This window comes from Capra hircus, chromosome 18, assembly GCF_001704415.2.
Source record: "Capra hircus breed San Clemente chromosome 18, ASM170441v1, whole genome shotgun sequence".
NCBI lineage: Eukaryota > Metazoa > Chordata > Mammalia > Artiodactyla > Bovidae > Capra > Capra hircus.
This window is the reverse complement of record NC_030825.1, coordinates 52,142,727-52,164,231: the sequence shown is the minus strand read 5'-3', so window position 1 is coordinate 52,164,231 and position 21,505 is coordinate 52,142,727. Positions and strand designations below refer to the sequence as shown.

The 21,505-nt window shown below is 57.3% G+C and overlaps 1 protein-coding gene across 2 annotated transcripts; it reads right to left on the bottom strand.

Moving 5' to 3' along the window:
* On the bottom strand, window positions 675-20,506 carry ATP1A3 (ATPase Na+/K+ transporting subunit alpha 3). 2 transcript variants are annotated; one of them, XM_018062470.1, is made up of 23 exons: window positions 20,295-20,506; window positions 16,153-16,281; window positions 15,977-16,036; window positions 15,634-15,837; window positions 14,135-14,248; window positions 13,887-14,021; window positions 13,405-13,522; window positions 13,006-13,274; window positions 11,391-11,589; window positions 11,184-11,293; window positions 10,964-11,098; window positions 8,657-8,849; window positions 8,219-8,394; window positions 7,995-8,131; window positions 7,218-7,368; window positions 6,929-7,097; window positions 4,277-4,431; window positions 4,074-4,197; window positions 2,910-3,055; window positions 2,226-2,356; window positions 1,728-1,829; window positions 1,397-1,488; window positions 675-1,061 (listed from the first exon to the last, which is right to left on the bottom strand). In XM_018062470.1, exons 1-23 carry the CDS (start codon window positions 20,298-20,300, stop codon window positions 1,033-1,035), a joined length of 3,084 nt encoding a protein of 1,027 aa, XP_017917959.1. In that variant the 5' UTR covers window positions 20,301-20,506; the 3' UTR covers window positions 675-1,032. The 2 variants fall into 2 exon arrangements, with proteins under 2 accessions (XP_017917959.1, XP_017917960.1); XM_018062471.1 differs by having other exon boundaries at window positions 16,153-16,242.

Below are 21,505 nucleotides of genomic sequence, written 5' to 3'. Positions count from 1 at the left end.
CAGATCAGTGGTTGCCTGTGGAGGGGCTGCTGACTGGGAAGGGGCAACGAAGGAACTTTCTGGGTAGATGTAAATGTTCTACAGCTCAATATGGATGGTGGCTACATGGATATAATTATTTAAATCATTGAGCTATGCCTTTGAGATCTGTGCAAGTCACCGTATTGAAGCTTATCTCAACAAGAGAAGAACATGGTGACTTAGAGCTTGGACATCCTAGGTTTGTCATCCAGATTTGTCCCCTCGCAGCTGTGTGACCTTGAGCAGGTTCCTTTCCCTCTCTGTGCCTTGTGAGAATTAACTGAACTAATAGAGGTAGAATGTTTAGAAGAGGGCAGAACACAGAGTGGGAGCTCAGTGAACCATTATATCATCATGGCCCCCCAGGGTCCTCTCCAATATGAGAGGATCCAGAGTCTGACCCCCTCTCCCGTGTTCTGATCCCAGGATCCCATCACCTAGCGAATTCACAGTGTCCTCACACTAATCCTTGTTGGGTCTAAAACTCCCTGATTTGATGACTTTGAGATTCCATGACTCCCACGTTCATGCCAGGCTAAATTTCTGGGCTTCTATGAATCACCCAGTCATGGGTGCCAGCACAGGGAACGCTGTCCCGCCACACACCCTTACTCCCCCTGCCCCTCAACAAAGCAAAGCACGACACACACGGCTTCTCTCTCCCCACTGATATATTTGATAATTGTCCAGAACCAGAGCCGGCATCAGCCAGGGGGCGACGGGGAGTAAAAAAGAGTCCAGGGAGGGGTCTGGGAGGCAGGGGTGAGGAGGAGAGGAACAGACACACACAAAAGAGAGGGAGGGGAGAGAGGCAGGGGGCGGGGGCGGGGGCGGGGAGAGAAGCCAGCCAGGGGGCGGGGCGTGGGGGAGGGAGGCGGGAGATCACTTGAGGGGGCGGGGCCACGGGGAGAGAGGGCCCCTCCCCCCAGAATACAAAATGAGGGGCACTGGAGTGGGCGGTCCTGGGCTCGCAGGGGCAGGAAAGAGACGCGAGAGGTGGTGGGGCTGAGGTCAGTAGTAGGTTTCCTTCTCCACCCAACCTGAAGAGACAAAGGAGGAAAGAGAGCCGGGAGAGACGGGCACGGAGAGACGCACAAGCAGAGAGAGAGAGACAACGACACAGAAAGAAGCCCAAAGGGGCAGAGACACAGGGACAGACACAGAAAGGAGGAGGCCCGGAGAGAAGGGCAGAGGGAAGAGGTGCCGAGGGGATGGAGAGACAGCGCGGAAGGGAGGAGGGGGGGTGGGAGGGGCGGGAGGAGGGGGCAGACAGTAAGGTTAGCATCGTCACCAGGCGGCGCTCTCCCGCCTCCCCCTCCAGCTGCCCGGCCCCATTCCCCCCAGCCTCCCACCTCTACCCTCGTCAGCCCCTCACCCCCGGGGTTCCTGCGCAGGATGAGTTTGCGGATTTCGTCGTAGACGAAGATGAGGAAACTGTAGGGGAAGGCACAGAACCACCAGCTGGGCCTGCGGAGAAGCGAGAGGAGGAGCGAGTCAGCGCTGGGCAACAGGGAGGAAAGGAAGGGCCACGCCCAGCGCACTGCCCCCTGATCCTTCGTGCCCAAGGTGACGGGGGCCCTGGCCATGGCTCTGGGCCGGGGTCTACAGAGCCCCACCCCAGCCCCCCACCCATGACGGTGTTCCACTGCAAAGGCTCCTGGGAGGGCTCTGGAGCAGGTGGTACCTGGAGAGGGAAAGGCACTCACTTGAGAGGGTACATGCGAAGGGCCACGTCCATGCCTGGGCAGTAGGACAGGAAGGCCGCCAGGGCCGTCTCCTCAAACAAGCCAAAGATCAGGATCTTGTTCCTGCAGGCACAGTCAGGGCTGGACCCAGAGAAGCCCACCCAGCATCCCCACCCCATAGACACAGAGGCACCCCCCACCCCCAGGGCAGACGGAGAGAGACAGACAAGGAGACACACAGGGATGGAAACAGAAAGAGGCAGCGAGGCACAGACGGGTCCAAGGAGATGACGACGGTGAAATATGAAGACAGAGACACACAGACAGGCCGGGGTATAAAAAGGTAAAACAGATCTGGAGAGGGACTCAGGAACGTCCCAGCAGCGCGCGCACACACACAGGCAGACAGGGAATCCAAGACAGATGTGACCACTGGAGAGAACATCGACTCAGAGGCAAAGCCAGAACAGACAGACGTGGGGCGGGACGGGAAGCAGCCACAGCGGCTGCGGCGCTCACTTCATGCCCTGCTGGAAGACAGAGTTCCTCCGGGTCTTGCAGATGATCAGGTCAGCCCACTGCACGACCACTATGCTCACGAAGAAAGCCGTGTGGCACGTGAACTCCACCACCTTCCTCTGCTCGTAGGTCTGCGAGGGTGACGATGCACGTGTCAGTCAGTGGTCAGTGTGGCCGCAGCCCTGGCCCCCACTCCTTGCCCACGTGCTCCTTGCGTGCAGGTAGATCCCCAGGGCAAAGCGGGGACTCTGTCCAGATGGGGTCCCCTGGGGGAACATGTCTGCCCTCTGTAGCTCAGAGCCCCTCGGGAAGAGTCAGGAAATGGACAAGGAAGGAGAGAGCACACTGGTGACCTTAGCTGTGGACCAGAGGAGCTGGGGGCCTCCTCGGGGGACACTGGCTGGGCTGTGAAGGGAGGACAGAGACTGGGAAGGGGGTCACAGAGGCTTCCTGCCTGGCAGGGCAGAGAGCCTGGCCAGTGGACAGGACCACGATGGGTTGGGGCAGGAGCTCCAGGAGACCCCTTGTGTCTGAGGGAGGGTCTTGATGATCCCCAGGGCAGTGGGGCCATCACAGGAAGCCACCCGTGCATGGATAGGACAGCTCACTGTGGCCCAGGATGCTGTGGGCAGAGACCCCGCCTGGGAGGCCCACGGCCACGCTGTGGGACCCGGCCCTACGCACCCACTGCTGTCCGTAACTGTCCTCCAGGTCGTTAACCGTGCGGTCATCCCAGTTCAGCCGGATGCCCACCAGGTTGCCAGGCAAGAAGCCATTTTCTGCCAGGATCACGAAGTAGGAGAAGAAGCCACCGAGAGCCTGGATCATTCCTGGGGGAGGAGAGTAGGGAGATAAGGAGAGGCTCAGGTGGGGCGGGCAGCCAGCCCAGGGCACCTCTGGGGCCCCTTGAGACTCGGTCCTCTGCCTGAGCATCCTCCTGGCTGGGCTCCCAGAGGACGATCTGAGGGCGCCACCTGGTGGCAAGCACCTGAAATGGGCTCCCTGGAGCAGCAGACTTGGGGAGGGGGCTCCCCAGAGATGGAGAACCTGGAGTCCCTCCCACTTGACCCGCGCCACGCGGACATCAGGAAGTCCCTGAGGACCCCTATGCAGGAATGACTTTCCCAGGCCTCTGACCACCACCACCAGGCCTCTGCTGGGACACCTGTAAAGCTCTGCACCCTCCCCTCCAGCAGCAGAGGAGGAGGCAGGAAGGGGTGGGGCTCGCCCGTGGGGGTGGAGCAGTGGCGTGGCCCTCCTGGGGCCACTCAGTATCGGACAGGCACCAGGGGGAGGCCTTTCCTCCACCCTCCATCTCTAAGTCACTCCTTCCAAACTTGTGGAGTCTCACACCAAGATCACAGGTGTGAGACCTGGCACCCAGGCCACAGAAGGGGAGCCCAGAACCAAGGTCAAGGTGACCTCTGGAACTGACTGAACCCCACTGTAACTGTTGCCAACCCCACCCACACTGCGATCCTTCCTGGCCAGCTTCCTGACCCCATATTAGGTAAAAATACCACCCCGGTACTCACCTTCTAGCGCCCTAACCAGTCACCTAATAAAAGACTGGCTACTAACCCATAAAAAGCATTGACTCTCCTCCACCCACTCCATTTGCTGTATCTTCATTATCTCTGCTCCTTGCTCTCAATACACTCACTCCTTTCTGAAATGCTCTGTGTCTGGAGATTCTTCTCCAGCCCATGTTTGGACTGCCATGACTAGACCTATGGCAGCATGTCCTGCTTTTCACTCCACTCATTCAACACGAGGTTCCCAAGTGCCCAGGGTGGGCCAGGCGCTGGGCATTCAGCCGTAAGCCAGGCGGGGGCCCCAGGTCCTCACCGATCTGTCCATAGGCCATGCTGATGAGTCTCTCATTGACCAGCTTGTCAGTGCGTGGGTTCCTGGGCTGTCTCTTCATGATGTCACTCTCGGCAGCCTCGTATGCCAATGAGATGGCAGGGACCTGGGCAGGAGAAGCCGGTGAATCGGGGTGGTGGGGGGGTACCCTGCCCTTCTGGAGCCTGGGGGAGGCCGGGGCTCACCATGTCGGTGCCCAGGTCGATGCAGAGGATGGTGATGGTGCCCAGAGGCAGTGGGATGTTGGCCATGATGAACAGCAGGAAGGGTGTGATCTCTGGGATGTTGCTGGTCAGGGTGTATGCAATGGACTTCTTCAGGTTGTCGAAGATCAGGCGGCCTGTTGGCAGGGTGGGCTCAGACCTCAGCACCCACGCCAGGGCACCCTAGTCCCGCTGCTCCTTCCTACCTAGTCTAGGCGTCCTTCCTAATACATCCCCTCACCACCCGCCTTTCCATTCAGACATCCAACCAGATTGCCTCTGTTCAAACATTCTCAAAATACAACCACTTAGGAAGACCGCGTAGCAGTTTCTTTTCTTTTCTTTCTTTTTTTTTTTCCCCTTTTTTGGCCATGCTGCATGGCTTGCGGGATCTTAGTTGCCCCGACCAGCGATTGAACCCGTGCCTCCAGCAGCGAAAGTGCAGTCTTAACCACTAGACCGCCAGGGAGTTCCCAGTCTTTTTTGTTAAAGTTAAGCATCCCTGCCTTATTGGCCCAGCAATCCTCATCATAGGTTTATAGGATGAGTGTTTATGTCCACCAAAATGCAAGCACGAGAACGTTCACCATTGCATCGAAAGTCAAAGTCACTCAGTTGTGTCCGACTCTTTGCAACCTCATAGACTATATATTTCATGGAATTTTCCAGGCAGAATACTGGACTGGGTAGCCTCTCCCTTCTCCAGGAGATCTTCCCAACCCAGGGATCGAACCCAAGTCTCCTGCATTGCAGGAGGGTTCTTTACCAGCTGATCCACAAGGGAAGCCCAAGAATACTGGAGAGGGTAGCCTATCCCTTCTCCAGCAGATCTTCTCAACCCAGGAATCAAACCGGGGTCTCCTGCATTGCAGATGGATTCTTTACCAACTTTATCTTTATCAGGGAAGCCCCACCATAGCATTATAATAGCCAAAAAAGAGGGACTTCCCTGGTTGCCTATTGGTTAAGACTCCCTGCTTCCACTGCAGGGGCGTAAGTTTGATCCCTAGTCAAAGAACTAAGATTCCACAAGCCAAAGGGCACAGCAAAAATAAATAAATAAATAAGGGAATTGCCATACTTATCTTTTTTAAAGGCACAGACAGGCAGGCTGTTCTGCGGGAGGCGGCATAGACGGTATGATCCCCTTTGTGTAAAAAATAAGGCACCTGGCTGCTCACACCTGCTGTTGCCTGTCCCTGCAAGGTGTGGCTCTCTACAAACTACCGGGGTCTCCCCCTAAGTACTTATGGGTGATGATTTAAGTGTACTTCAGCATAGCCCAATGTGTGTACTGAGCTGGGCCCCCTGTTGTCATCTATCCTAGCACCCTGCTGGTTTTCTTCTTAGCACTTGTCACCGTAAGTAATTACGTTTGGGTTTTTCGTTTTGTTTATTTTTGTCTTGGCTGTGCTACATGAAATGTGGGATCTTAGTTCTCCGACCAGGAATAGAACCGGGCCTCCTGCATTGGAAGCATGGGGTCTTAACTACTGGACTTCCAAGCAAGTCCCTGTAATTACGTTTGTTATGTTAGAATTTGTTAACTTGGGGAAGGCCCCCCAGTTCCTGGAGGGCAGGGACCCTCCAGGGCTGTAGCAGGTACATGACGGAGACCCTCCAGGAGTCTGCTTTGCTCATTGCTGATTCTCCAGCCCCCGGCGTGATGCACAAGGTAGGAGCCCAAGAAATATCTGGGAGGCGTGAACTAGAGCATCTGTGAGTGTGTGCCCTGCACATGCGTGGAAGATGTTTTGGGGGGGCGGTGAGAAGGGGTTAACCATGTGTCCTCTGGGCCATAGGAGACAAGGGCTCAGGGCATTTAACCTGAGGCTGTAGGCTCAGCTCTACTGTTTGAATTCTCCCTTATCACGAGTTATTTTTTACACTGGGCACATTTGAAATGTGAGAGAGAGACTGGAAGAAAATGCAACCATAGTGTGAACTGTGAATATTTCTGGATGGTGAGGTTGTGGGTGATGCCAATGTGCTTCTTAATGCTCTTCTGCATTTTCTATAATTATCATGAATTACTTGGATGATCAGAATAAAACTGAACATGAACAAGCCCCATCTGTGGCCACATCCAGGCCCTTCAGGAAGTGGTGCCCAGGGGACCCTGAGGTCTGGGCTCTTGGGTGCCCAGCTTCACCAGCCAGCGCCCCCACACAGCCGTGCCTCTGCCTGCAACTCCCTTCGCTGGCATTTCTCTGTGTGAAAATTTCCAGTGGCCCTGGGGACTTGGCACAGTGACTCCTGCCCACTCGGGGAAGCTTCCTTGGCCCCCAAATGCAGGCTGGGGGAGAGGCCTCCTCAGGGCCCCTCTGCCTCCCTGAGGTTGTACTTCTGAGTATCTTTAAATATTTCCACCTCTGCCTTACCCAACAGACTGGGTCCTCGCTGGGCAACACGGGGACCCTCAAGTGTATCAGCTCAGTCCTGCCCCCAGGGAGCCCCCAACACTGCGGGGGGAAGAAAATTGAAGAGGACAAGCTCACGCTGTACTGGGGGCCTGGTGGGATTCCATGATATCCCCGTCGTGTACCTGCTGCAGCCCTGGCCTACTCCCCTTGCCCTTCTCGGGCTTCACACAGGGACCCCAGTCTCCAGGGCCACCTGGGCCGACTCACTCACCCTCCTCCACACCCGTGACAATGGAGGCAAAGTTGTCGTCCAGAAGAATCATGTCAGCTGCTTGTTTGGAGACATCAGAGCCGGCGATGCCCATGGCCACCCCGATGTCGGCCTTCTTCAGGGCGGGGGAGTCGTTCACGCCGTCCCCGGTCACGGCCACGATGGCTCCCTGGAGGGGGAGAGGGTGAGCACGGCGCCCGGAGGCCTGGCACCTACCTTCTTCTCATCATGGACCCCGGAGTCCTGGCCCCCATCTCCCTTCCCCTGAGGGACCCCAGCCCCAGCCCACCTGTCTCTGACAACCCTCCACAATGATGAGCTTCTGCTGGGGGGAGGTGCGGGCGAAGACGATCTCGGTGTGGTTCTGCAGGATCTCATCGATTTGCTCGGAGGTGAAGTCCTTAAGGTCAGTGCCGTGGATCACGCAGGCCTTGGCGTCCCTGCAGAGAGCAGAAAGTGGTCAGGACATGTGGACAGACCCACAGACAGAGGGGGGTGGACCAGGCTCTGAGAGAGGGACAAAGGGCTTTGTGGGGGTGGGGGTGGGGGGATCAGAGATGAGGGGAAATGGGGGGCAGGGGCTGCAGGAGGGATGGAGGGCAGACCTCAGGAAGAACTTTGGGACCCTGGACTCAGAGGAACAGAGATATGCAGACAAGCAGGAAATGGAAACAGACAGAGAGAGACATGAGAATGGGAAAGCTGAGGGAGTCAGAACAGAGACGAGAGACAATGATGTAAAGGACAGGCAGGAAAGAGACTGATGGACACAGGAATGAGGGACATCACAGAATCCTCTCAGATGGGAATTACTAGCAGCCCATTTTAGAGTGGAGGAAACTGGGGCTCAGAGAGGCTAAATGACTCGCCAAGGTCACACAGCTCACGTGTGGCCAAGCTGGGATGTGAGCCTACCCCTTGCCAGCATCACACAGCTGGAACACCAGGCTGCCCATCACTAAGACAGAAGAGGAACGGGGCCCAGATGCTGAGTCAACAGAGGAGACCCTGGAGGACGGGGACCCACTGTCCCAGAGGGACCTGAGTCGGGCTGGGCAGGGCTCACCGGGGGTTGACCTGGCTGACAGGAATGTTGAGCCGGGCAGCGATGTCCTCCACAGTCTCATTGCCCTCGGAGATGATGCCCACGCCCTTGGCAATGGCCTTGGCCGTGATGGGGTGATCGCCGGTGACCATGATGACCTGCGGGCATTGTGCGCAAATGGTCCAGCCTCACCACTGGCCCCTGGAGCCCTGGCCCTGCCTCCCCCGCTGCCCCCCAGGCCACACCTTGATGCCTGCACTGCGGCACTTGCCCACCGCGTCGGGGACAGCTGCTCGGGGAGGGTCGATCATGGACATGAGGCCCACAAAGCAGAGGTTGTCGGTGGTGAAGTTCACATCATCACAGTCGAAGGCAAAGCCCTTGGGGAACTGCTCCTCGGGCAGGTAGTAGTGGCAGAAACCTGGTGCATGGGGAGAAAGGAAGAGGGGCTCCAGCCTCAGTTCCCCCTGCCTCCTGCCCACAGCTCCCGTGGCAGCAGTCACACTCCCCAGCTGGCCAGAGTCAGTCCACACTCATTTCTGAAAGATGGCTTCCCCTGTCATTCATTCAGTCAATCACGGTGCATTCTGGGAGATCCTATTCTGAGCCAGGCTCCCGGCAGCACCACATCCCTCCTTACCCTCCGGCCCCTGCCCCGACTTGGCCCCACCCCTGGTGCCCACCAAGCACGCGCTCGCCCAGGCCGCCGAGCTCGAGGTAGGCATTCTGGAAGGCCTCCTTCATCTCTTCATCCAGCGGCTGCTCCTTGCCGTGCAGCAGGATGGTGGAGCAGCGGTCCAGGATGCGCTCGGGGGCGCCCTTCATCACCAGCAGGTACCGGTTGTCATTGGGGTCCTCGGTCTCGTGGATGGAGAGCTGCAAATAGAGTGGAGGGTGGCCGTGCCTGAGCCTCCCAGGGACCTGGAGGCTACCTGCACCCAGCCGGGGGAAGAGGACTCCCCGCCACCCCCTCGGGTGCCAGGATGCCACGGGTGCCAGGACAGACCTCAGCCGGGCTCGCCAGAGGGCACTGCCTGAATCTCTCTACCTGTTGTCTTCTGTTTCTCAGACTCTCTCACAGAGATCTCTGCTCATCCCTGCCCGTTTCTGTCTCTTTGTCTGATGAATATTTTTCTCCTCTGTGTCTCTCTCACAGAAATCTCAAGGGTCCTGAGGATACGTGCATTTCTCTCTGCCTCGCCCGACGATCTCTCATCTCACATTAGACCCCATCACTGAATCTGTCCAGCTCACCTCTGAAGTACCCAGATTCTGACCTCTTCTCACCCCCGCTGCCTTCCCATTCAGCCACCAGCATCTCTCATATGAAATGTCACAGCAGCACCCCCACATCGAGTCCCTGTGTCTGTCCTCCCCTCCCCACTGTATTTTATTTTCTCCCCATGGGAGGCAGAAGGAGACTTTAAAATATGAGAGTCAGTGAAAAATGGTGCAGCCGCTTTGGAAAACAGCCTGGCCTTCCCCACAAAGCTTAAACATAGGGTTACGACGTAAGCCTGCAATCCCCGGGTATACACCCAAGAGGCGTGCAGACGATGTCCACACAGAAACTTGTAGGCGGATGTTCACAGCAGCATTATTCATAGTAGCCAAAGGGTACAAATAACCCAAATGTCCGTTGACAGATGAATGGATCAACAAAATGTGATCTCGCTATACAACGCAGAGTCATTCAGCCGTAAAAAGGAATGGAGTACTGATATGTGCTACTACATGGAAGGGAAGGGAAGAGAGAGTCACTCAGCCGTGTCCAGCTCTGTGACCCCATGGACTCTACAGGCCATGGGATTCTCCAGGCCAGAATACTGGAGTGGGTAGCTGTTCCCTTCTCCAGGGGATCTTCCCAACCCAGGCATCAAAACCAGGTCTTCTGCATTGCAGGTGGATTCTTTACTGTCTGAGCTGCCAGGGGAGCCCTGAGGAGCCTGGAAAACATGATGCTGAGTGAGAGAACTCAGACACTCAAAAACACGTATTGTAGGATTCTCTTTACATGAAGGGTCGAGAATAAGCAAGGGCATAGAGACAGGACGTAGATTAGTAGTTGCTTAGGGCTTGGGGAGACGGGGGAGGTAGGGGAATAAAGCCAGAGAGTGTGAGGGTGTGTTTTGAGATGCTGGAAATGCTCTAAAACTGACTGAGTAGATGCTAGCTATACTATGTTGTATAAACTATACTATATACTATGTGTGACTATACTAGAACTCTTGAATTATGCACTACGTGGGTGATCTATGATGGTGTATGAACTAGATCTCAATAAAGCAGTTTTTAAAAATGTGAGTCAGGTCCCGTCTCTACCCTGCTCCTTGGCTCATGCCGCCCCCCGCCAGGGTCACACCCAAGTTGTGTCCACAGCCCATGAGGCCTGATGGGACCTGGCCCAGCACACACAGTCCTCATCTCCCACCATGCTTCCTGGCTCCACAACCCCTGACTATTGTTCAGACACCTCAACACATTCCTGCCTCAGGACCTTTGCACATACTATGCCCACTGCCCCCAGATACCTGCAGGGCTTCCCCCCCTCAGCACGGTGACTTCCTGACATTCCAGATTTCCTCCAGTCCTCATGCCTCTGTCATTGTCTGTCTCCTGGCACAGGAGCATAAGTTCCCCAAGCGGAGGAACTTCACTGTTTCACTCACTGCTGTTACGTCTTCCCAGCACCTAACACGAGCCTCCCAGACATATGGTGGCTGCTTAAAAATATATCTGCTGAATGAATGAATGAGATCGCTGGCTGGTTCCCACTCTGCTGCAGGAAATCTTTACTCCTCTGCCTCCCACTCCCACAGAGACCTCGCTGTCACTCCCATCTCTGTTCCTCTCTCCACTATCAGTCCCATTTTACAGATGGGGAAACTGAGGCTCTGGGAAAGTTAATAGCTTGTCCAAAGCAGGAGGGCAGTGGGGCAGAGCTGACTGCTTTTTGGGCATCACAGAGAAAGTGGAGACCCCTAGGGTACCTGGTATTTGTTAGTGGAGTTGAAGGGGATCTCGGCCACTTTCTTATTTCGTTCACGCATCAGCTTCACGGAGCCAGAGGACAATTCGATGCACTTGAGCAGAGCAGATTCGGAAGCATCCCCAGCCACATCCCTCTGTAGGGCAGAGAGAGGGCTGTCAGAGCAGAGAAGCACGGGGTGGGCAGGAGTCAGGCTGAGGCCAGTGGGAGGTGGGACCCACCTTGAGCACGGGGACATTGTCCTGACCCCCCTTGAAAACAGCACGGTTGCAGAGTCCAGCGATGTGGGACAGGGCTACCCAGGTGTGCGAGCTCTTATCGAATGAAGTCCCTGAAAAAGCCACCAGTCAGGGCAAGGGTCACCCGGGGGGCGGGGTGGGGGCGGGGTGGGGGCGGGGCCCACCCTCCTGTCTGGGCTCCACCCTCACCTGACTGGTCCTCAGTGGTGTCGGCCTCGTGGATCTGGTTGTCGAACCACATGTGGGCGACTGTCATGCGGTTCTGGGTGAGAGTCCCTGTCTTGTCTGAGCAGATGGTGGACGTGGAGCCCAGGGTCTCCACAGCCTCTAGATTTTTCACAAGGCAGTTCTTCCGAGCCATGCGCTTGGCAGTCAGTGTCAGACACACCTGGGTCATGTGCAAGGACAGGTGAGTTACAGGTAGAGTCAGTGGCGGGGCTGGGCCGGCAACACGACTGTCCAACAACCTGACTGCTTAGCCCAAAGAGAATCCTGAGCAAAGAATCACCCAGAGACTCCACCCAAGGCCTGGACTCATAGAAATGGGCTCAGATGCACCCCCCAAAATATACTAGAATGTTCACAGCAGCAACATAATAGCCCCAGACTGAAACAACCAAAATGTTCTCTAACAGCAGAAGAGAAAATTGGAGAAATACGAGATGGGAATACTATACAGAGATGAAAAAGGAAAAGAGATCAGTGCCTACAACGGCGTGGGTGAAGCTCAAAAACAATGTTCAGCAAAGAAGAGCCAGAAACAAGAGTTGCTGCTGAATGATTCCACTGATGTGAAGTGAAAAACTACTGTTTGAAAACCAGGCGATCCTAGGGGTAATCCTGGGGTTGTGGGGGAAGGGCTGAACAAGGTCTTGAGAGGGCCCCTCTAGGGAGCTCCGCCTGGGTGCAGCTGACCTAGGGTGTGTTCAACTGACTCCAGCTCATCAGGTTGTATGTTCATGTGTGTGTACAGTGTAGGTCAATAAAAGGCCTTGACCTTGACCTAGAGTAGCTTTGAGTATGCTAATAGGAAAAGTTTGCAGGATCTATTGATTCTAAAAGAATCAAGGAGCAGAACAGTATTCCTAGGATGGTCACTTCTGTGTACGCTGAAAACAGTTACTACATATGTGCGAATATGCCCACCTCTGCTGGGAACAGTGCAGTGAGCCTGCTTCTGAAGGGAGGTTGACGGCTAGGCTAGGCAGTGGGTCCAGACTGTTATTTTACTATTTAACTATTTTAATGTATTCTTTTGATTTTTTACCATGAGGGTGTGCTTCTTAATTTTGTAAGTTAACTTCAAAAATGATGGGGTGGTTAGCTTGCGGGATCTTAGTTCCCCGATCAGGGATCAAACCCAGGCCCTTGGCAGTGAAAAAACGAAGTCCTAACCACTGGAGAGCCAGGGAAATCCCTGTTGATTTGTTTTGTTCATGAGGCTCACTGAGTCCCAGGACCCTCCTTCTTCAATGTCTGGGAGGATTTGGCCCTTGATGTCTTGATTGCATTTCGGTCCCCCAAGTTGCAATCAAGATCATTGCCATTGGACTTCAGTGGTTAAGAATTCGCCTTCTAAAGCAGGGGCACAAGTTTGACTCCTGGTCTGGGCACTAAGATCCCACATGCTGTGTGGTGCAGCCAAAAAATAAACAAGTAAATAAAATACGATCATTGCCTAAGGGTTCTGCATGCAGCAACTAAGACCCAGTGCAGCCAAATAAAAAAACTTTTTAGAAGAAAAGATGTTTGCCATCAGGCCGCCAGCCCCCTCCTCCCTCAGACCCAGGGGTCTGGGCCTTACGGTGACAGTGGCCAGCAGGCCCTCTGGGACATTGGCCACGATGATGCCGATGAGGAAGATGACAGCCTCGAGCCAGGTGTACCCAAGAATGAGGGACAGGATGAAGAAGGAGACGCCCAGGAAGACGGCCACGCCGGTGATGAGCTGGATGAAGTGCTCGATCTCGATGGCGATGGGCGTCTTGCCCACCTCCAGCCCCGAAGCCAGAGTGGCGATGCGGCCCATGACGGTGCGGTCACCCGTGGCCACCACCACGCCCCGAGCCGTGCCTGTGTGGCCAGAGTGGACGGCGCTGAGGCTCAGCGAGGTGCAGAGGGACCCCGAGCCCCTACAGGTGCGTCTGTCTGTCTGGACCAGCCTGGCCCCACCCGGGTGCCCGCCCCACCCTGACCGTCTCACCTTCCACGCAGTTGGTGGAAAAGAAGGTGATGTTCCGGGTCTCCAGGGGGTTGTCGTGCGTGCAGTCGGGGGAGCGGGTCTGGGGCTCTGATTCGCCGGTCAGGGAAGAGTTGTCCACCTGGGGTGGGGCACAGGGGACAGAGCTCAACCCCAGGCCTGGGGTCAACTGGCATTTGCTCAGAGGAGATTTCAAGATTTTTGTTTGTGCATTTGTTTTGTTAATGAGGCAGAAATCTCATTAATTAAGGAAACCTGTGTCTGTGGAGGTCACAGCTAGAGACCTAGAAGTCTGGGTGTCTGTCTGGAGGACAGAGGTTGGGCTCTTGAAGGTGGAGAGGGTGCAACTTCTAGGCAAGGTCAAAGGTACTTGCAGGTCTGATGGAGGAGGAGGGGGCCTGGACTCCTAGGTCTGAGGGAGGAGGGGCTGGGGGTCTGGACTCCTGGGCTGCTCCAGGAAAGGCAGAGCTGGGCCCCACACGCACCTTGCAGCCGTGGGCTGAGATGATGCGCAGGTCGGCTGGGACTCGGTCTCCACCCTTGATCTCCACCAGGTCCCCAACCACCACCTCCTCAGCGTTCACCTGCATCTTCTCACCTTCCCGGATGACCAGGGCTTGCTGCGGGTGGGATGGAGAGGCGTCACCTCCCTGACGCTCTCTGCCTGAGGTCACTGGGCACAGCCTCGGCAGCTGTCCACACCCCACCTGAACCCTTCCTGGGCACCCCTCACCTGGGGAACCATGTTCTTGAAGGATTCCATGATCTTGGAGCTCTTGGCTTCCTGGTAGTAGGAGAAGCAGCCGGTGATGATGACCACAGCCGCCAGCACGATGCCCAGGTACAGCTGTGGGGAGACTCAAGGTCACAGCCCGCCCACAGCGACTCCCACCGGCCCTACCCTGAGATGTGTGCGTCTGGGGAGAGAGCTTTGAGTAAGCGGGCTTCTGCAATTGTACGTCTGACCTCAGGTTGTATCTATTTGAGGGTCTGTGTCTCTCTGGCCGTCCATGTTTGAGTCTCTCTTTCTTTCTCTTTTTAAGAAAATGTTTGTTCTATTTATTTATTGGCCTCGCCATACAGCTTATGGGATCTTAGTTCCCTGACCAGGGATCAAACCCAGGCCCTGAGCAGTGAAAGCACGGAGTCCTAACCATTGGACCAGCAGGGAATTCGCTTGAATCTCTCTTCCTGACCAAAAGTGTGTCTGAGCCCCTGCTCTGTCCCTCTCTCTATTTTGTGGGTCTTTCAGCCTATGCCAGAGAATCGGTGTGCATGCCGTTGTCCATGTGCCTGTCTGTCTGACTGAATGCCTGACTTTGCATGTAGGAGCCTGTGTTTGACTCCCTCTAGGTGGATCTCTGTCTCGTCTCCCTCTGCTGGTCTGCGTAGGTCTGAGACTCTGGGTCTGTTCACCTGTGCGGGTTTTAATTTCGGAGCATCCTGCCTGCGCTCGACTCTCACCACTCTGTCCGCCACCAGGTCATGCCCGCCACTCTGTGTTTGGGCGCTTGCGTCTGTCTATCTATCAGTCCGTGTCTGTGCCTGTGCCTGCGTGTCTGAACTAGGTGGCCACGCTTGAATCTACGTGTTAGTGTGACTGCCTGCACTGACTCTCTGCACTGGTGTGTGCGTGCGAATGTGTGGGTGTGTGCGTGCAAGGATCTCCGCGTAGCGAGAAGACAGGTCTATGTTTGTGAGCATCGTGTCTGTTGAGACTGTGAGTGTGTGTGCCCCCTGTGCTGAGTGGACAGGACCTGATAAATCAGCGCATGGGTGTGCCTGGATCTCTACGTGAGCCCATTCACTGAGCATCTTTTAGGCCATGACCACCTGCTTGTGTCTACCCTCAAGGCCAGTGATGGCACAACACAGCTTTGGGATGGAGCCCTGGCTCATACTTCCTACTGTGTGACCTTGAACAAGCAACTTGGTCTGTTTTTTTGACTGTACCATGTGGCTTGCAGGATCTTAGTTCCCAACCGGGAATCGAACCCAGGCCCCCTGCAGTGGAAGCACCAAGCCCTAACCACTGGATCGCCAGGAAGTCCCATCCTTGTCCTTTCTGAGCCTGTTTTCCTCCTTGCACCTCTGGTTCTCTCACTGAGTGACTGTGAAAGTTAGATGGGAAGAAGTCGATGGCGGGGCTTTGAAAAGTCCAAGGGGAGAAGTGAGACACGCATGTCTCTATGCGGAGGAGCTCCTGGGCGGGGCCAGGTGGAGGGCACTCACGTTGTCGCCAGAAGGGTCGTCCTCTGTGCCCGCCTGAATGCCGTAGGCCAGGAAGCAGAGGATGGCCCCGATCCACAGCAGGATCGAGAAGCCCCCGAAGAGCTGGCGGCAGAACTTGACCCACTCTGGGGTGGTTGGCGGTGGTGTGAGCGCGTTGGGCCCATCTCGGGCCAGGATCTCCTGGGCTTTGCTGTGGGTCAGACCCTGGGGGACACAGGACTCACATAGGACCCTCCCGGAGAAACCCTGGCACCCCAACACTACACAGTACCCTCAGGCATTGAGGGGTCACGCCTCCCCCACCCCCACCCCGGGGACCCCTGTCCCTCCAGCCCAGCCGCACCTGCACACAGTCGGTGTTATATTTCCGGCAGACCTCTTCCACGGACATCTTGTGCTCTGTCTAAGGAACAGGAGTTTGGGGAACATCAGGTGAGCGTGGAGGCCTGGTGGCGGGGGCGGGGGGGGGGTCATTCGGGGAGGGGCCTGCTCCGGGCGGGCGCAGAGGGTGGGACTCACCATAGCCACCTCCTTCTTGAGGTCGTCCAGGTCCCGGCGGTCTTTGGTGCCCTTGGCCTTCTTGGGCGAGCCCTTGTCATCTTTCTTGTCCTGCGAGGTGGCGACACGATAGCTGTCAGAACCACCAGACTGCGGGCGAGAAGGGGTTACAGGGGGGCACCGGCCAAGCGGCTGTGCAGCTGCGTCTCTGGACAGGGCCTGCTCTGGGGGCTCCGTCTGTCCCTGCCCTGCGGCCTGGGTGTCTCTCAGAACTCCCGAGGCTTGTCTCCTCCTATTGCTTCCAAGCCCCCCACCCCCTACCCCCACCTCTGGCTCCTTGGATGTCTGTGCCAGCGAGTCTCATCTGGGTCTGTCTATGCCTCTGTCCCTCTCTCTGTCTCTAGGTCTCTCCCCTTCAATCTCCATGTGTCCTTTTTCTCTCTGGGTGTCTCTTTCTGTCTCTTACTCCCTCTCCCTGGGCTTGCCCAAGCCCCCACCCCCCAGGTGTCTGTCGCCTGCTGTGCCTGTTGGTCTGTCCCTCTTGACCCGCCTCCCTGGGTCTCTGTCTTGACCCGCCTCCCCGGGTCTCTGTTTGTGCCGTCTTACTCCCTTTTGTCTCTGTCTCCTGCTGCCGCTTTGCCTCTCCACCTCCCCATCTGCGGCTGTCTCCATCTCTCTGCAGTGCTTTCTCTGATCTCACTCTCTCTGTCTCTGCATCTTTACGCGTGTCTCTCTGAGACTTATGTCTCTCTCTGATCTCCGGCTCTTTAGGTTTTCTGTCTCATACAATATCTGTCACCATCTCTTGAACTCTCTCCCTGAGTCTGGCTGAGTCAGTCTTTCTGTGTTCTCCCTGGGTTTCTATCTCGTTCTAAGTTGGTGTGTGGGGATCTTAGAATATCCCTGAGTGTCAGTATTTTCTGTCCATCCTCATCTCTCCTTCTTCCTGTCTTCATCTCTCAAGGCACCTGCTTTTCTGTAACGCTCGGTGCGTCTCTCTCTGTCTCGACTGTTCCAACCATCTTGTCTTGTCTGTGTCTCACTGTCCCGCTCTGCCATCTCCCCCTCTACCCCCGTATCTTTCACTCTCTCTCTCTCGTCCATCTTGGCATCTCTGTGCTTCCAGCTCCAGGCCTCCCCCATAGAACTCCCCCAGGTCTCTCCCTGTCTTTTATTCTTGGCTCTTTTCTTGGGTCTCTTCCCCCAACTCCGTGGATGTCTCTTTCAGAGGACCCAGTTGGGACAAATGCCCAGGAGGTCGCCTGTTGGGCCCAGGGATGGTGGCCTGGCTGGACGTGCAGTCAGTCCTGAGGAGCTTGACTGACAAGCTGAGGCCTAGCCTCTCTCCTGGGGGCTGGCGGGAGCCATAAATATGTTTGGACAGGGGTGGGCATGTTTAGGTCTCTGAAGGACAGACTAGCTGCTGGCTCGGATTCGGGGTGCAGAAGAGCAAGAGGCAGAAGTCCCCCAGGCCTGGTGTGAACTGGATGTAGTGTGGGGGGAGTGACGGAAGTTCTAGTTTGGGCGCTTGGGCTCATGGGGAAGCCAGCGTCCTTGGAGGCTGGCAGGAGGGGTGGGGTGAGGCTGGGTGCTGATACAGGACCGCTGACAGATCTTACGGGCCCAGAGCCAAGCTGGGATCCCAGGCTCAGCGCGGCTCAGCGCTAATCCCCTCGTGACCTTGTAGAGGGTTGAGCTGCCTGCTGTCTGCCCCCAGACCCGGAGGCTGAGCCCGGGGGGCTACTGTATCATAGAGGCCTGGGAGCCTGGGTTTCAGGGGGCAGGAGGGTGGCTTGGCCCTGGGCCAGCCCTGCAGCAGTGCTGCGTCTGACACGGAGCATGGAGATTCAGGCAGGCAGGGAGGACCCTCCTCTGCTCCTGCTTCAGGAGGGGTCTCAGCCTCCACAAGGGGCAGACACAAGGACGGAGAGAGTGGAGATACAAGGTCATGGGCACAAGTCAGAGAAATGAGGGGCAGGCAAGAGAGGAGAGAGAGGGGCCTGGAGGGAGGTGGAGGGAAAACTAGCTGCCCACCCCTGAAGCCTTAGGGAATGCCAGGGAGCTGATGCTTGGGTCCCTGTGAGACCCAGGGGTAGAGTCTCAGACTCCTCCATCTGAGAGAGGAGAGGCTGGGGGTCTGGACTCCTGGGTCTGGGGGAGGAGGGGCTGGGGGTCTGGATCCTGGGTCTAGGGGAGGAAGGGCCGGGGGCCTGGACTCCTGGGTCTGAGGGAGGAGGGGCTGGGGTACCCCGGTCCCTGGCAGGCGAGCCTTGGCTCCTGGTTGCCCTTGCCATGACCAGACTCCCTTGGGGGCGGGCTTCCATCTGTTGGAGAGGGAGCTGAGGCTTTCCCAGTCAAGGCAGGAGGCCCAGATGGGCGCACTGCGGGGCGGGAGCACCTCGGAGGGTGGGGGACACGCGTGTCTGGCCGCTGCAGCCGCCTCTGCAGCTCCTCGCCTTTTTCCACGCCAGCCGCCAGCCGAGCTCAGCCAGGCTCTGCCCCTCGGCCCGCCCCTCCCTCTCCCTTTCAAGGTGTCTGAGGCCTCATCTTCCTGTCTCTCAGTCGACCTCCCCTTGTGCCTCTGTCCCCTTTTCCTATCCTCCAGGCTGCCTCTGACTGTCTCTGGATGGGATATGTCTGTCCTCGGGTCTCCTCATCTCAGCCTCAGTTTCTCTCTTTGTCTCTCCATGTCTCTCTATCTGTGTCTTGTCTGTATCTCTCTATCTTTCCATATCCTCCTGCCCGTGTCTGTCTCTTTCTTTGTCTCTATGTCTCTTTTTCTCTGTCTCTTTGTCTCTATGTCTCTTTTTCTCTCTATGTCTCTCTATCTCTTTGTCTCTTTCAGAGCATCTCTCTCTGTGTCCGCCCATTTCTCTCTGTCTTTCCATGTCTCTGTCTCCCATGTCTAAAGCGCTCACTTCTCCTGTCCCAGGTCTTTTCCTAAGACCCGCCCCCAATTTCTTATCTAAGGCATTTAGCCTCAGTCCTCTCTTCCAATCTGCCCATGGCTTCCCTTCCATTTCCACTTACCTGGAAGCCATCACTGACTCCCACCTGCCCCTTCTCTCTCCCAGTCCTCTCCCCATCCAATTCTTCTTCCCCTCCCCCCTGGCCCACCCCCCATCCACCCATCTGCAGCCCCATCCCCCACCTCTGTCCCTGGACCCAACAGCCTTCCTCCGCCATCTTTCTCCCCATCCCCCTCATATTTGCTCTCCCATCCCAACCCCCTCTCTCTTCACCCACCCAGCCCAGCCCACCAGCCTCCTTCCCCCCACCCCCTCCCTGTGGCCCCGCCCCAGACACTCAGGGAGGGATCCAGGGCTGCAGCTGGGGGGTCAGGTGGTCAGCCAGGGAAAGAGGCGGCATCTGCTGGAGAAACTCACAGACAAGGACACACGGACACGGAGGAAAGGGCATAGCCGGGCATGCACAATACCCCCACAACACGCATTTGCACACATAGCCCTCAGCAAGGCACTCAGTCTCCCTGCCCTGGCTCTCCTGCTCCCCCCAGCCCCCACGTCTGCTCCCCCAGATTAGGAGGTAGACACACGCTGCAGACCCAGGCTGCTCCGCACTGCGGAGCAACCCCATGAGGGCCTGGAAGGAGAAAGGGAGGTCACCGGGTGTGCATCTCATAGTCTGGACCTATGCCCGCCTGGCCACGGAAGGAGACGGGCTTCAACAACCCCAGACACAAACACCGGCGTTCAGACACACCCAGACACGGGTGCAGGCATTCAGACACGACCCGGGCCACACAATCGCAGGCGAACGGTGCTGCCAGGCCTGACAGAACCAGGACCGCACACACGCACACACACATCTTCGGCTGAGCAGGGAACCACACCAGGTCAGACAGAGAGGCCGAAGGCCGGTCCGTGCCCCGCGGACCCCGCACACAAAGGACATGCCAACATGCGCCACAGACTCCCGCCGACCCAGGCGGCCCCGGGGCACACACTCAACCAGTGACACAACCACACGGACGGGCAGGGTCAGCTGGCTCCCAGGGTCCTGCACCCGGATCTCGGAAAGCAGAGGTCCCAGGGTCCTCGTCCTCCGCTCTCCGTAGACACCCAATGTCACTGGACCCACAGTGTCACACACGCAGGCACACACACGCACACAGGCATCGCCTGGCTGGCCCGAGCACCTACCCCCATCTTGGCGGCTCCGGGGGACAGGGGCACGCGGGCGGGGCAGGGGCCGAGGCAGGGGGCCTCAGGGTGGGCTCAGGCGCGGGCTCGGGCTGGGGGCCTCTGCAGCGCCCGCGCCTCGGTCCGCGCGTGGGTCCGGCGGTCAGCCCTACCGCACAGAGTCTGCGGCGCCCGCCGCCTCCTCCGCCTCCTCATATGCCCGCGCCCGCGGGGGGGCCTGCGCCGGCCAATCAGGGGCGCCGCCGCCCTGATGGATGGCCCGCGGCCCCGCCCCCGGTACTGCAGCTGTTCTCCCCGCCCCCCAGCCTCCGCAAAGTGGCGGCTCGGCGGCGAAGGGGGAGCGCTGCGGGAAGCGGAGAACCCGGAGACGACCCCCGCAATGAGGGACCTGGAAACCCCCGCAGTGTGGGGTGTCGCCTCCAAGGAGGGGGCGCTGAGGGTGGGAGAGCCCCGGAATCCCCCCTCATTGTGTGCCACCAGAGGGAGGGGTGCACTGTGGAAGGTGAACACGGGGCGCGGGGGGCGGGGGGGAAGCCCGGTAAGCCACTGCAATAAGGCACGAGGGCCAGAGCACCCTTCTCTGCAATGAGGCAGGGGGAGCCCTGGACACTGTGGGGTGCTGTTCAGGGGGGGAGAGGGAGGGAACCCAAGAGGCGAGAAAGACACCCCCCCAATGAGCAGGGACGCTGCAGAGGGGGCAGGGCCCTGAGGCCCCTCACTGTGTGACCTCCCCCCACCCACTATGGCATGGCAGTTATCCAACGAGACACAACTGCACAGGTACACAGGAGACACATCACAGCCAGAGAATCCCACCAAGCATCGGACGCACACCCGACCACCCAGAGAGCAGAGATGCTGGGGACGCCCACCAACACCGCAGTACACACCGCAAATTCACAACCACATTCCGTCACACACCAGCTTACCACCTCCCACACATCCCACAGGACCCCATCAAAACAAGCCCAGAGACTCACAAACACACAGCAAGGAAAACACACGGAACACACACACTGCACACCCCATCACACCACAACAGAATCACACAGGCATAAAATGCCATGCAGAGGAACACACACCCTTAAAACACCACCTCACAGACACACATGTCACATGCTCCGTCATAACTGGCCTTAAACCATCTCTCACAGGACCAGTAAACATTTCACCCATGGGCCCATGAACCAGTACACATTCACACTCAGCAC

What these genes read in the sequence shown, in the direction of transcription:
- ATP1A3 (XM_018062470.1), bottom strand. An exon ending in GCCGCAGTGCAGGCATCAAG is followed by an intron (nt 8,132 to 8,218) that starts GTGTGGCCTGGG and finishes CAATGCCCGCAG; the next exon opens with GTCATCATGGTCACCGGCGA. An exon ending in CTTCGCATGTACCCTCTCAA is followed by an intron (nt 1,489 to 1,727) that starts GTGAGTGCCTTT and finishes GCTTCTCCGCAG; the next exon opens with GCCCAGCTGGTGGTTCTGTG.